Source organism: Anolis sagrei, chromosome 5, assembly GCF_037176765.1.
Source record: "Anolis sagrei isolate rAnoSag1 chromosome 5, rAnoSag1.mat, whole genome shotgun sequence".
Classification (NCBI taxonomy): domain Eukaryota; kingdom Metazoa; phylum Chordata; class Lepidosauria; order Squamata; family Dactyloidae; genus Anolis; species Anolis sagrei.
This window is the reverse complement of record NC_090025.1, coordinates 165,981,927-165,998,063: the sequence shown is the minus strand read 5'-3', so window position 1 is coordinate 165,998,063 and position 16,137 is coordinate 165,981,927. Positions and strand designations below refer to the sequence as shown.

At 41.8% G+C, this 16,137-nt stretch overlaps 1 protein-coding gene across 2 annotated transcripts; it reads right to left on the bottom strand.

The window, feature by feature from the left end:
- Nucleotides 1-5,590: 5,590 nt before the first annotated feature.
- C1QTNF6 (C1q and TNF related 6) lies at nucleotides 5,591-15,092 on the bottom strand. Of its 2 annotated transcripts, none has more exons than XM_060776994.2 (3): nucleotides 14,874-15,092; nucleotides 11,474-11,720; nucleotides 5,591-7,866 (listed from the first exon to the last, which is right to left on the bottom strand). In XM_060776994.2, the coding sequence occupies exons 2-3, from the start codon at nucleotides 11,709-11,711 to the stop codon at nucleotides 7,319-7,321; spliced, it is 786 nt and encodes a 261-aa protein (XP_060632977.2). In that variant the 5' UTR covers nucleotides 11,712-11,720; nucleotides 14,874-15,092; the 3' UTR covers nucleotides 5,591-7,318. The 2 variants fall into 2 exon arrangements, with proteins under 2 accessions (XP_060632977.2, XP_060632976.2); XM_060776993.2 differs by having other exon boundaries at nucleotides 11,474-11,717.
- Nucleotides 15,093-16,137: the final 1,045 nt, after the last annotated feature.

Sequence of the window (16,137 nt, the reverse complement as noted above, 5' to 3'; positions counted from 1 at the left end):
TGTATTGTTGCATTCATGTATCTCTTTTTAGCATCAGAGGGGCCTTACATGTTGGAACATATAATCAGTCTACCACTTTACCGTCCTTATATTCTAAAGTTTTGGCCCATCTCTAGAGAGATGGGCCAAAACTAACAAAATGAAGTCCAACAGTGACAAATGCAAGATACTCCACTTGCATTTGGCAGGAAAAATGAAATGCAAAGATACAAAATGGGGGATGCCTCACTCGAGAGCAGTACGTGTGAAAAAGATCCTGGAGTCCTCATGGACAACAAGTTAAACATGAGCCAACAATGTGATGTGGCGGCAAAAAAAGCCAATGGGATTTTGGCCTGCATCAATAGGAGCATAGTGTCTAGATCTAAGGAAGTAATGCTACCCCTCTATTCTGCCTTGGTTAGACCACACCTGGAATATTGTGTCCAATTCTGGGCACCACATTTCAAGAGAGATATTGACAAGCTGGAATGTGTCCAGAGGAGGGCGACTAAAATGATCAAGGGTCTGAAGAACAAGACCTATGAGGAGCGGCTTAAATAGCTGGGCATGTTTACCCTGAAAAAGAGAAGGCTGAGAGAAGATATGATAGCCATGTATAAATATGTGAGAGGAAGCCACAGGGAGGAGGGAGCAAGCTTGTTTTCTGCTTCCCTGGAGACTATTATTATTATTATTATTATTATTATTATTATTATTAGGATGCAAAACAATGGCTTCAAACTACAAGAGAGGAGATTCCATCTGAACATGAGGAAGAACTTCCTGACTGTGAGAGCCGTTCAGCAGTGGAACTCTCTGCCCCGGAGTGTGGTGGAGGCTCCTTCTTTGGAAGCCTTTAAACAGAGGCTGGATGGCCATCTGTCGGGGGTGATTTGAATGCAATATTCCTGCTTCTTGGCAGGGGGTTGGACTGGATGGCCCATGAGGTCTCTTCCAACTCTTTGATTCTATGATTCTATGAAATGTTTCCTGATTCCCTGATTCCATCTAATACTAATATTAGATACAGGTGAGGTGAAAAGGCAGTACAAGTATATAAAGCTCAGGGACACATCTATTAAACAAAATAGATGTATCCCTGAGCTTTGCCTCTTTAACAGAAACTTTGGTAACAGAGATAGAAATATCATGTAAGGAATGATTACAGGAGAGCAATTCAGTTTATTTCAGCAAACTTTTCATTTAACTTTTCATTTAAAAACATGCACATAAGAATTGAAACAATCAGGTCAGGTAAACCTTCTATGAGTAAACAAAACATATTGAATCTTCTAGAGAGCACTAGAAAATCTTCCAAATTTGATTTAGCCTTTGCAAAATGGAGCTATTTTAATTTTTTAACTAAAGTATGTCTATACAGATGAAAGATCATTGCAAATTTAGGTGTGGGAATGTTTAACTACCTAAATAGGAGTACAGTCCTGAGATAGTTGGTTGATTGGCATCTTTAAGCACAGCCTATGAAAGTTACCTTTCAAGAGTATAGCTCTCCAAATCCTGACAGCTGTTAGATTCTGGAAGTACTAGCCTAAGAAATAATGTCTTCAAGCTCTGTTCTAATGTTCGCCTATTTATCCTACTTACTTAGCATTTCTGAATGAATATGCAGATTATGGCGCAGCTAAATCTTCAGATTCCATGCTTGTCTAATTTTAATTAAGCATTTTCAGCTCAAAAACACATGTTAGGAAAAATGGTATACAAAATATGTATTGTAGGAATAGATGCATTTTAAAAGTGTATACCATAAACTATTGCGATTTTTTTTACTGTTTAGAAACTGTACAATAGATGCTAATTTTTCACAATACTCCAAAACCATGACTGGACAAGAGATATTAAACCTGCACAATTATGATAAAATCAGGGTGTGTATGTGTGAGTGTGTATGTTTATGAATGTGTGTGTGTGTGTGTGTGTATGGAGCCCTGGTGGCGCAGCAGGTTAAACCACTGAGCTGCTGACTTTCAGATCAAAAGGTTGACAGCTCGAATCCCAGAGTGAGCTCCCGCTGTTAGCCCCAGCTCTGCCAACCTAGCAGTTCGAAAACATGCAAATTTGAGTAGATCAATAGGTACTGCTCCGGCTCGAAGGTAATGGTGCTCCATACAGTCATGCCTGCCATGTCTATGGACAATGCTGGCTCTTCAGCTTAGAAATGGAGATGAGCACTACCCCTAGAGCTAGACACAACTAGACTTAATATCAGGGGAAACTCTTCCCCCCCCTCTATATTATTGTTGTTGTTGTTGTTGTTTTTGTTATTGTTATTCTCCCTCTCTGTGGCAGTCTTTTCCACATTCAAACAGTTCTTGCAGTCAGGAAATTCTATCCAATGGTCAGAATATCCTTTCTTTGAATCCATAGGTTCTGATCTTTTCATCTAGAGCTGGACAAAAAAGCTTGCTCCATCTTCCATGTGACATACCTAAAGATTTTTGAAGGCAATTATTATTTACCTCTCCACCCTTTTTCTAAAGGCCAAGTATACCTACATCCTCAATTATTCCCTATATGAAGACTGAACAATGTTTCTCTTGCAAATACAATGAAACAGACAGATTGAGGTTTATTGTTATCAGGATTGAACTGAAACTAAATTTTCGCCCACCTGCAGGTGTAGCTGTGATTTGACAAAAGAATTGGATAGAAACAGTTGTGGCTGGGACTTGCATGTCCATTCTTGGTTTTAGTTACCCAAGCTTCAAATAAATTTTTCAAGATGCTAAATCCTAGGGCCAGAATAGATTCAGCACCTTGTATAGCTAATTTAAAGTTCAGACTACAACTTAAATTGATAAACCTCCTCACGAATATGAAATCTGCTATCACCATTAGATAAAAGTAATATTATAAATGCTCACTTTGGAATAAGCCTTGAAATCATTGCTTGCTAACAGGATTATGGCAGAAGTTTCCCCTATAGCTTTTCTAGCTTCTCTAGAACACAAACCCAGAGCCTAAGAGCAAATGCCAAAAAGCCCTGACAACCACCATTTCACATTTAAAGCTAATTTATATGCTGGGGAACATTTCTAGTGGAAACACAGAGGGGAAACTGGATTTCAGTCCCTAACATTTTCTTGTGGGCTAGGAATTGTAGCATTTCTCTTAGTGCTAGTTGTTGTGCTTCCATTTTGATTTATGACCAAGAAGCTAACATTATTCTGGAAGGAGGAGCCTTCAAGTTGACCTTCACAGCTGTCTGAAACCATTACAACACAGGGATGTGAAAATGTCCTCTTCTCAATTTGGTTGCATTTCTTCAAATGCCACCTGCATTCTTGGTTCATTTGAGGTTATGATGTGTTTATTTTCTCCAATGCACGGGGGGGGGGGGGGGGGGGGGTATTACATGGCAGATGTATTCATTCAGATTTTGAGAGCTTAGCACTTTTTCAGCATAGTTTTGAACATGTCGGTGTTGAATTAAATTACGAATTTCATCCAGAGGCAGTTAAAGAGGTATCAGTGTGACACCACTTTACCTTCCATGGCTCAATTCTGTAGAATCATGAAAATTGTGGTTTTACAAGGTCTCTGCAAAGTTGTGCCTCATCAAACAACAACTCTCATGATTCCATATCATTGAGTCATGGCAGTTAAAGTGGTGTCAAACTACACTAATTCTATAGCATGGATATAACCTTCATCTACACTACCCATGTGGTTTTCTCTATGTTTCATCCACCTTAATCAATTGATTTTGGTAGACAGAAAATGGAGGTAATTACATTTTAGTCCATTTTTGATGAATTGATCATTTTTCAAAAATTCTATCATACATAGAACACATGCTTTAAATATCCAGAGATGGGAGACATCAATACTAACAAGCTGTTCTAATTCCAGACATATTGGAAAACCTGCTCAATTGCTTAGGCTGAAAATTGGCAGAGTGAATACTCCAAATGAAATTCAGAACATTGTTTCTCACTCTTTACTAATTTTTGATCTTTTCCGGAAATAATTTTGCTGCCATTGCAAAAATGAAATATGCAATACTTGAGGGCCTGAAATTTAGCAGACTCCTGAGTACTGGAACAGAAATGATATGTGATGGGTCTACATCATTACGACACAGTCTCATAACCATTTGGCAGACTAGAGGAAAGGTAATGAAGGAAGGAAATCCATCTCAAAGTGCAATAAAGGCAATTTAATATCTAGGCTATATACACATGTATATATACAAAGCACAAGTGTTCTTCTTGGCTGGTTTCAGTTTTCTATAAAGCACCATAAATTCCACAGTCTACTGTGTCCATGTTAACCCAATATATCTGCCAGCAAACACTAATTCTTTTCTAGTGTCCTGGAAGAGCACCAAAAGATTTTCTTTAGCACCAAGAATTGGAAGTTTTCTTTAGCACCAAAAACCAACCAAACAAACAAACAAGCAGCCAGCCTAGCACACACTTTCACCCCCCCCCCCCACACTGGTGACATATATATGTTAATCTCTTGACCAGAGGTTAGAATATTACTTTCAAAAAGTAAGTAATTACTGTTTTGATTCCAAACCAATTGCCCTCTATCTTCTTATATAAAGAGATTTTAGTAAAAAAAAAAATTAGCCCCCAAACCCTGGGTTGACTTATCAATGGGTCAGTATGAATACTATTACCTTAACATTTATAAAAGAATAGAGTAGAGAAAGGCAAGAGCTTAATCTGTCTCAAGAGAACCTAAAAGAAGCTGTCCTTCAGTTTAACTGCAGCTGCCTTGAAGAAGCATCTGAGAGCTCTGTTGACATTGGAAAGGAGGCAAAGATTCGAAGGATTCAAAGCCCAGGTCTGGAAGCGATTCCATGCTAGAAATTCCTGCTGTTCCCTCGAGAGACAGAGGGACGCCAGGCGCTGCAAATATACAACAGCTGGTTCCATAATTTGCGCATCGCAGGGAGGAGGAATTCCATTTCTTGTTCAAGTCACTCTGCTTTGCAGGACTAACTCCTAGGTCAAAATAAAACTGCACACCGCTGTATACTTTATCTCAGGCATGGGCAAACTAAGGCCCGGGGGGCAGATGTGGCCCCCTGGGTGCTTACCTCAGGCCTTCCTCATTTTCCTTGTCCTCCTGGCCACCGCGTCCTTATGCCAAAATAACAAGGGAGGAAGACATGCTGCAGCCAAGAGCCCTCAATGAGGTCCTAAGGCAAAAAAGTTCACCTGTGCCTGCTTTATCCAAATACCTAGAAAAACCTGTAAAATTCAGGAGATGGGATACATAGTTTTCATTTGTTGATCTATCTCTATCAGCTTCAAGGAATGACAGAAATTGACAGAAGGAATGACAGAAATTGACAGAAGGAATGACAGAAGGAATGACAGAGAGGAGTGCAATGATGCAGCTAAAGAGGATAACAGTATGATGAGGGCATTGCCCATTCAAATAAGAATTAATTTTTCAGAAACCGTTTTGCTGCTGTTGCAAAAATAAAATATTGCAATTACTTAAAATCTCCATTTGAGCATTTAGAAGTATAGTTTAGACCACAAAAATGGGGGGGGGGGGTAGGCAAAGATACCAAGGGAATGCAAACTATAACCATTCTAGGTATTAATATTTTTAACGTCTCATTTGGGAACTAAAGGGAAAAACTAATTTTGGAGGCAGAATTATTATTAGGGGGGCAATGCCTTCATTTGGCCCCCAATCTGTAGTTGCACCCATGAAGCACATTGTACATTGGATCTCTCTACTATTTGTAGATAGACATTTATGTTAAAATACCATGGCTTTCTGTGATCTCATGCCTTCCAAATGTGTTGAAATATAATATCCCTAAACCCCAAGCAAAAGGGCTGATGGGGACAATAGGCATGGGAATCCAATACATCTGGAAGCTGCTATTTCTAGCAAAGTTAAGTTATAATATCAAGGTAGCGCTATAGAGCAGGTATGAAGAATATGAAACCCTATAGATATTGCTGGATTACAGCCTCAGTCAGACTGGCCCATGCTGAAAGGTGATGGGAATTGACATTTAGCACCACTGATGGTAACATTGTTTCACCATCCTAATATTAGAGTTTTCAGAAAGGTTCACATAAGACGTCTCAGAAGATTACACTTGTAAGAATCAGAAAGAAAACACTTGCTTTAGATATCTTCTTTCCTCCTTATTTACCCATGCCTGAAGTAGCTAGTTCTTGGGAAAACTATCTTTTAGAATTACTGGGAGCCAACAACTCTTCAGGACCATGATGACTTGAGCATTTTCTGCCCCCCAAAATGGCATGATTTATTTCCATATATTCCTCAACCTTGTTACCTCAAGATGACTTGCAGTTCCCACTGTCTTTAGCCATGTGGATAATGGAAATGTAGCCCAACTGATCTCAACAAGCAAGGGCAAGATCAGGATAGTAACTTCAAATACTACAAAAAAACAAACCAAAAAACAAACAGTCAAAGTGGAGGGTAAATTCTCAGGTTGTTGGAGCACAGATATATTCAGGAAACCTGGGGATCCTAGTTCTTATAGCCTTATTTGGCAAAACATGCAAGCTTGAGAATGAATCAGAAACTGTTACGGGAAGATAAATGATGCCTTCCAATTCTGAATAGCTGCTTTTCTTCAGTGCACACTCTTAGATATATAACACCTTCTTTTTTAAGCAAAGGAACAAGAGTTGTATCCTGCCTATATATCCCTAAGACACCAGATCCTGTCTGGTCTTGAAAGCTAAGCAGGTTTAGCCCTTTGAACATGTCAAAGTGGTTGTAGAAGGGTGACCATAAAAGAATACCAGGAGTTGTAGGGTATATTTCAGTGGAAAGAATGGGAAAATTGCATCTAGGTATTCCTTGCCTTTAAAAACCCTATAACAAGCATATGGCGACTTAAAACACACACACACATCTAAAAATTGTGCTGTCCACAGGCCACATAAGCCATAAAGGCCACCTGTGAAACCTCTGGCCCTGCAATTCCCCATTGTTTAGATATCCCCGAATTAAAAATGTGCCTCGTGAAGTTATCAGAGGTCACAATTTTGCTTATAATAATGTGTCACCTGGACCTTTTAAACAATACTTTTAAAAATCCTCCCCAAGCCTTAAAGTCCAGATATGGTGTGCAGCTTTGGTGAGAGGGATAACAAGTGTGTAGCCTGCTCCTCCTTGATCCAGAGCTTAGAAGAGTTCCTTTTTGTGCTACAGTTTCCAGAATGTTAAGAGTTACAGTCTGAAAAAGAAAATTTTCCATGCTATGTTTCAACTCCTCTTCTTCTCCCTTTTGATGCTTCTGCGTATAATCTGCTGCAGTTCATAGGCATATCAGACATTCAGGAGGCAGAGGAGAAAACATCTATTCAAGAGCAGGCTTAATCAGGTAGCCACTGAAGGTAATGTAGATGTCCACATCATCGCTGTAAATGGCATTGTCGCGCTCGCGCTTGTAGAGGCGAACCCAGACCTCATCATTCTCCCGTAGTTCGAGCATCAGGCTCTGGCTTTGCATGATGCTGCGGTCACTGGGTTGGGCATAGAGGATGACTTCCTCCTGATCATTCCGCATGACATGCATGTAGGTCTCCTTGAAGTTCCAAGTGTGGACATTGAGGCTGAAAAAGTATAAACCAGCCACATAACAGTAGAATTTGCCTTTGAACATGTCAAAGTGGCTGTAGAGGTTCACAAACACAGAGTCAAAGATCAAGGCCTGGTAGCCCTCACTGCTATGGAGTGCCTTCTTGCGGCCCACAGAGAAGGCAGCATATTGGTGTTTGCAGGGATCCCCTGGGGTCCCCATCTGTCCCTTGCTGCCCTTTGGGCCCGGAGCTCCCTGTTCTCCTGGTGGACCTTCTTTTCCCCATTTCCCAGGAATTCCTGGTTCTCCTCGATCACCTTTGTCTCCTGCAAAAAGAGAAAAAAAGCAAAGAGAAGACTGGGTGATTATCTCAGGGATACTATGGGTCTCCAGCCACTCACTCCCATATGTGAAAAAGCACACAGTACTAGGAGTCTTCTAGCCTAGGGTGAAATTAATTGGGGTTTGATAAGACATAGGAGTATAAACATATACATGGTATGGAGAATAAGGTCACAGATATGTTTACTTCTCTCTCAGACACATTTAATATTGAACTCAGTGTGATCCACTGAACCAGACTGGTGGGAGATTCAGAAGGGATAAGAGGAAGTATAGGTTGAACATCCCCTTTCCAAAATGCTTGGAACCATAAGTGTTTTGACTTTTTAAAATTTTTGGATTATCTGTATTTGTGTAAACATATATAATGACATATTTGGTGATGAGAGCGAAGTCTATACATGAAATTCATTAGTGTCCCATATACACCTTATGCATATAACCTGAAGATAATTTTATATAATATTTTTTTGTATGAAATAAAGTTTGTGTACCATACATGGAAGCATCAGCAAATGTCAGCTCACAGCGGCTGCTCCCAATGAAAACACAGGAATGCGCTTCGGTGTCAAGAGAAACTTTACTGCTGGAAACATGGACATGTGAAAAGCCAAGATTGCTCAGCGCCAGTTGGTCACTCCTTATATACACACCCACTTACTTGAAAATGCATTTCCCACCAAGCAAAAACCCTGTGCAATATCCCTGTCAATCTGCTAGCCATTTTCTTCCAAGGCCGGCAGCTGCAAGTTCCTTATCAATGTCCTACGTCAGGACCCTGGTTTTCAGTGCCAAACCCAAGGGCCTGGAAACTGGATCCTGACAAGCAAAGGTGTTCCTATCTCAGCCACTCATGTAGACAATTTTGGATTTTAGAGTATTTTGGAATTCTGAATACAGGATGCCCACCCTGTTCTTTGCTTCACAGAACTGAACTATGGAACTTCCTGTCACAAGATGTAATAATGGACACCAACTCAGGGTGATGTTAACATGTTTGTTGCAGAGCTACTCCCTCAAGTGGTGAAAGGCCACATAATTTTCCTCTGTATCTTACATTTAGCATGCTTTACTTTATGCCTGATTAATAGATTACAAATCTGATTGCTGAGGTGTGTATATTTAAAGAACTCCAGTTGAGGGAAGTTCTTTTATAAGGAATATGTGTTCCCCTTGTATATTTAGTTTGATTGTCTGGTGGTATTTCAAAGGGATGGTTTGACAAATTCAAGGAGGAGAAAGTATCCAATTGCTATTAGTCATGTTATTTATAGACTATCACTATTATCAAATATAGTATACCACTGGGTACTAGTTAATAGGGAATAGCAGTGGAAGGATATGACTGTGCCAGTGTTAGGCATGTGGGATTCACATGGGTATTTTGGTGGTCAATGCAGGAACAAAATACTGGGCAGGTCTTTGATTTATTTCAGCAGGGTTCTTATTAAGTACTTCCGGCCTATGTGGGTGATCTGGAAGCCCTGACTCATAGTGTGTTTCCACATTTCTGCAATCTTCTTGATAACTGTGATTAAATGCTGGCACAAAAACTAGCAGCAGTGATGGGGCACTGGTGTTTTGGGCACGATGGAAAGCAAATTCAGCTATAGGAGAAATCACAGTAGGAGAAGGAAAAGAAGATTTTTGGAAGCCTCAGAGAAAGGAAATGTTCAAATAATATATAGATATTGATTTACAGATATACAATATTATACATATTATTATATATGTTATATATTATAAAAGCTGTAGCTCTTCTACAGTGAAATGGATAGACTAGCCTCTACTTGTCTACTCTAGAAATCTGCAATACATCTGATCTCCAGAACTGGAGGTCTTGGGATCCTGGACTTTTACAGAATCTTTTTTTTTCTACCTATAAATGAAACTAACTATAAGACTTTATATGGCATCCTTCTGACTCACAATGCTTTCTAGACCAGTGGTTCTCAACCTGTGGGTCAATAGGTTTTTTGGCCTACAACTCCCAGAAATCCCAGCCAGTTTACCAGCTGTTAGGATTTCTGGGAGCTGAAGGCCAAAACATCTGGGGACCTACAGGTTGCGAATCACTGTGCTAGAAAGATCAGATTACAACTCTCATCACCCCAACTAGAAGAACTACAGTGAGAATTGTAGTCTGGTACATCTGAGGGCACCAAACTGGGGAAATCTCCACCAAAGGGATGGACAAACCAGATTTGAGCATTGGGCTATGACTCTAGAGACCAGGATGTGATTTCCTGCTTAGCCATGGAAACCCATTAGGCGATCACAGATTTTCAGCCCCAGAAAACCCTGTGAAAGGTTCACCTTAGGATCACCATATGTTGGACTTATAATCAGCACTGAGAAATATAGGTAAAAATCCTATATTATGATAAATGCCGTTAATCATCACTTGAGCGGATTACATCCTGTCTTCTCTTCTCTCCCCTCCCTCTTTGCAAAAATCTACCTTTTACATTCTGTACCCACACATTCAGCTATTTATTGGGAAGTAGAGAGAGGGAGGGCAGTGGTGGGCAAACACTCGGCTATATGCCTGCAGCTGATTTAAGAGCAATGATGTGGTCCTCCAGGACTTCCAGAAGATGGACTCATCACTGCACATCCATCTACATGCTCATGACTGGATGGTTCTCTACTGCCATCTCCCACTTTCCATCAGCCAGAAGAAGTCTGTGGCCAGTGCAGCATGTAAAAAGTAAGATTTAAGAGAGGTTTTGATCATTGTATAAGAAAAGAAAAAAAATCTGATCTCCACAATGCCCAAAAGAAAAATGAAAGCACCATTCACTTACATGGTGCTTTGCATGTCACTAATAGGATGCCAGTCATAGTTTATTTAGCTGTACATAAGCTAAACTTAGCATGAAATGGACTTCTGTTGGAGTGGTTTGTGTTTTCCTGCATGGCAGAGGGTTGGACTGGATGTGGTCTCTTACTAATGTATGATTCTATAGTCAACCCCCCATATCTATTAAAGATATATTTCCACTCAAACAACAATTACATGAAAATGGATTGTTGAAGGCTTTCATGGTCAGAATCACTGAGTTGTAGGTTTTTCAGGCTATATGGCCATGTCCTAGAAAAACTCTCTCCTGATGTTTCACCTGCATCTATGTCAGGCATCCTCAGAGGTTGTGAGGACCTCACAATCTCTGAGAATGCCTGCCATAGATGCAGGTGAAACGTCAGGAGAGAATGTTTCTAGAACATGACCATATAGCCTGAAAAACCTAAATCAACCCAATTACATGAAACCGTGGATATGAACAAACACCATTCAATTATCAGCATACCATACAATATCCTCTCTAGAAATTTGCTACATCTTCTAATGCAATCAACTGGAGGATCTAGCAAATTGAACATGGGATAGGGTTTCCTTTGATACACGGTTCTTACTGAATATGTACAGACACTCACCCAATGACTACATTGTAGTTGATACTTTATAAAGGCCTATCATCAAAAAACTGTTCTCTTCTTGTAGGGAGCTTCTAACCTAGTGATCCTAGGTTGGGAAGACACATCAAAAGAAGGAAAAGGGAAGGCTCTGGAGGGCTGCTCTACACTTACCCTTCAGAATGGTGATGTTGATATATGGACGCACCTCTGGTATTACATAAGGTGAGGAGCGGGGACTTGTGCCATGATGGGACTCAGATGTAGAGACATCCAGGGGATCACAGCAACGCTTGCAATCCCTCAAGGTAGTTGAAACATCTTGGGGAGCAGATTCATCAGCAGGAGCTCCAAACACCAACAGTGGAAGTATGAGGAAGGCCAAGGGGATTTGTAGCCAGGTAGCTTCCATGGTGAACTGCTGGGAGAAAACAAGGAAAATCAGGAGAACTAAAAATAAGGGAATGTGAAAGGACGGCCTATTATGTCTTGATTATCTATGGGAGCAGGCCCGTAGCCAGGATTTTGATTCCGGGGGGGGGGGGGGGGGGGCTGAGTTTAATTTTTGTATCGTTATTCCAATACCCCCATGCATATGGGATATATTGAGCATGGTAATCAGATCATGATATGAATAAACATAACAGTTTAAATAATGTACCAGTAAGACCTTCTCGCGGACCACCATGAGAATTTCGGGAGTGGGGGCTGAAGCCCCTCAAGCCCCCCTCCCCCCAGCTACATGCCTACCTCGGAGGCAACAAGGAGGGACAGGTTGTTCGAATTATATCCTTCTCCAGTTCTCAGAATTTGAACTCATAATGCTAAATAAATAAGATGCATGTTGTTGTTGTTGTTGTTATCTCTTTTAAATAAGTTGTTTCTAATGAAAATCAGTACAGTAAATAAAGAGGAACACTCAGACAACAGGGGAATTTCTGAGATGAAACCATCAGGGTGAATTAACCCCTCCCAACAAAGGATTCCCACAGGCAGGTGTCATCTAGTCTTTGAAGCTGCAAGGCCATTCGATGCTACTCAAGGTGACCAATTGCAACATTCACACTTGCTCCAAACAGACAAGAGTTCTTTCTCCCATCCTGGACATTCTACAGATATATAAAACTCACTTGCCTAGTTTTCAACAGACCTCACAACCTCTGAGGATGCCAGCCATAGATGTGGGCTAAATGTCAGGAGAGAATGCTTCTAGAACATGGCCATACAGCCTGGAAAACTCACAGCAGTCCAGAGACCAAGATGGATTGTGTGAATTCTTCCTAATCTGGTAGCCTCCAACCAGCTGGATGGGGATAATAGTTGTCATTCTCCAGCTGCTGTGAAAGGCACAGATATTTTTCTTCCAACATAGATTATAAATGACAACTTTGCAGAGGCAAAGGCCATTGTACAGTGACAAATGTCTCTCTTGGATGAACCAGTCACTAGATGGTGCTGCCACATTTGCAGGTGACTCTGATGAAATGAATGGAGAAAGCCAAGTTTTCTCATAAATGTTAGAAACGTCTAAAATAAACTTCCTACTCAATGCAAAATAAACAGACTAGATGTACCATGGGAAATCTCTGACTAGAATTTTTTATCACTTTTGTTTTGTTTTGTTAAAAGCATCTGTGGAGGGCGAGGAAGGAGATTGGATAGGAACTACATGAATGGTCATGAAGTTTCTCCATTTAAAATACAGACTAATACCCTAAAGCAGTGGTTCTTAACCTGTGGGTCCCCAGGTGTCTTGGCCTACAACTCTCAAAAATCCCAGCCAGCTGTTAGGATTGCTGGGAGTTGAAAGCCAACACTTCTGGGGACCCACAGGTTGAGAACCACTGCCCTAAAGGCACTAGAGTCATTTGATCTTGGAAGCTAAACAGGATTTGTTATTGGAATGGGAGGCCATCAATGAATACCAAGTGCTGCAGGGGGCATTTCACAGGCAGGAAGTGGTAAAACCACTGATCATTACTTGTCTAAGAAAACCCTATGAAATTCATGGAATCACTATGAACCTCTAAGCTGATAAGGGACTTGAAGGCGCTCACACACACCCATTTTATTTTAATTCCACGCTGCTATTAATTGAAAAATACAGATACTTGTATTCTCTTTTCTTCCCACTGGAGAACTAGTAATATTATGATGGGGAAACCTCACCCCCTCATTCAAAACTGTATATCTGTCCCAAATCCTCTGGTCTTTTAAAAACTCCTAACATGTAAACAATTGCAGTGGTTTCCAACTTGTGGTCCATGGTCTGCAAGAACAAAAATAAGGTCCATGGCCTCACCATTACTACACCATTGCCTCAAAGCCATGTGGCAACGGAAGCAACTGATATAATGAAATCCTGTTATAGTGCAGTGGCAATGGGGATGTTGGGAGGGGAGACAAAGATTACTACTACCACAAATACGGTTTTCTCTGGGTGAGCGGATGGCGACTACTGGATGGCATATGTTCTGTATCAGAAACTTGAGCTGATGTGGTCTATCAAATGCAATTTTCTGAATCAGCACCCCAAATAGTCAAACTGTATCTAAAGTTGACCAAAAACTAATTGGTAACCCTTGTGGTACTAATGTTGGAGAGTGGTCCCTGGTCAAAGTGGTCCCTCCTTGGTCAAAGTGGTCCCTCCTTGGTCAAAGTGGTCCTTCCTTGATCAAAAAGGTTCCTCCTTGGTCAAAAGGGTTCCTCCTTGGTCAAAAGGGTCCATCCTTGGTCAAAGTGGTCCCTCCTTGTTCAAAAAGATCCCTCCTTGGTCAAAAAGATCCCTCTTTGGTCAAAAAAGATCCCCCCTGGTCAAAGTGGTCCCTCCTTGGTCAAAGTGATCCCTCCTTGGTCAATGTGGTCACTGGTCAAAGTGGTCCCTGTTGAGAGTATTTACACTGTAGAATTAATGGTGTTTGACACCACTTTACCTGCTACTTTACTCAATGCTATGGAATCCTAGGTGTTGTAGCTTGGTGATGCATCCTTCCACTTGGGAAGATAAGGCAGAAGACCTTGAGGGAACTAGAGCTCTCAGGAGCACTGAGCCATGGCAATTCAAGTGGTATCCAACTGCATTGATTCTACAGTGCAGATCCATTTATAAAAACCCACTTTCTTCAACACCAGTTTGTAACTGCATTAAAAGGTCCGTGTATAGCAGGCATGAGCAAACCTGGGCCCTCCAGATGTTTTGGACTCCAACTCCCACCATTCCTAACAACCTCAAGCCCCTTCCTTTCCCCCCTCAGCCGCTTAAGCGGCTGAGGGGGGAAAGGAAGGAGCTTGAGGCTGTTAGGAATGGTGGGAGTTGGAGTCCAAAACATCTGGAGGGAGGTCCAAGTTTGCCCATGCCTGGTGTAGAGGGAGCCTGCATGAATCCGAGTCATCTGCAAGAATGGAGTTGGAAAGTTTGTCGGGTTGGGATGCGTCTTGGAGGGGAGAATGCCACGGCGCCCCACAAACGTGGCAGCAGAAGAGAAGAAGGGCTCCCCTCCCAGGCTGGGCACGGGCCTCCCCTCGCCAATCTCCCCCTCGCCAGTCCCCCTCCCTCTGTCCCCGGCTGGCTCACCCGAGGGGAGAGTCCCGTCCCTGTCCTCTGCTCCTCGGCTGCAGTGTCTTCGCTGCTCAGCGCCCTCTGCTCGTTGGCCAACCTCTGCGAGCGAAGCCCGCCCGGAATCCCATGGCTTTAAGAGCTTGTCTTTGGCAGGAGCGCCTCAAACCGCCGGCGATGGGGCCGTTCCCGCCCGAGAGGCTCCCTTCCCTCTCGGCTTGGGCTCTCCAACTGGAAGAGACAGTGTTAGGTTTCTTTCTGCCACGTTAACTCTTTCCTGGGGGCGGGGGGGGGGGGAGCCGATAAAGAGATTCCCATTGTCTAAGCAGCAAGGAGGAAAGTCATCTTCTGGGTCTCTTGAGAATCCACCAAGGTTCAGGACTAGTGTGTGCCTTGTTCTGATTTGTTGAAACTTTAGGAAAAGAGAAAAGGCACCTCATAGTTTTTTCCCAGGTACAGCTTCGGTTCTTCCATCCATTTAGTTTCTTATTCATTATCAGGTGCTGTGGGAATGAAAATTACAAAATTTGGAAAAAAAAATATGTTCCTGGGTTGAAAGTGTTATTTCCTGTTTAATTGTGAGGTATTTACTTTGAAAGTAGTTGTCATTCTCCAGAAAATTCGTTTTTGTGTCTGCCACAAACTAAGGTGAATTGTGTTATAAAAAGCTTTCATGGCCATAATCACTGGGTTGCTGTATGGCCATGTTCCAGAAGCATTCTCTCCTGACATTTCACCTATGGCAAGCATCCTCAGGGGTTGTGAGGTCTGTTGGAAACTAGGCCTTCCTTCTCTGCTTTTTTCTTCATTCCCTCTTTCCTTCCCTCCTTCCTTCTTTCCTTCTTTCCCTCTTTCCCTCCCTCCATCTCTCCTTCCTTCCTTCCTTCCTTCCTTCCTTCCTTCCTTCCTTCCTTCCTTCCTTCCTTCCCCTTTTTCTCCTTCATTCCTTCCCTCTAGACATAGGCCAGAAAAAAGTTGGGCTCCAAGGCAGCGCTTGAGAGAGGGGTGTTCCTGCTCTCTGCAAAGCAAGGGCTCCACGGTTAGTAAACCGGGCATCTGCTTCCGTATTGTCATTTAGCTTTTGGGGGTTTTAAGTCTGTTCTGCTGCTTTTTAGGGGGGATTTATGAGTGATGGTCACTCATTGGTCTGTTAAGGATGTCGTGTCCAAATTTGGTGTCAATTCGTCCAGTGGTTTTTGAGTTATGTTAATCCCACTAACGAACATTACATTTTTATTTATATAGACTAGCCATCCCCTGCTATGCATTGCTGTGGCCCATT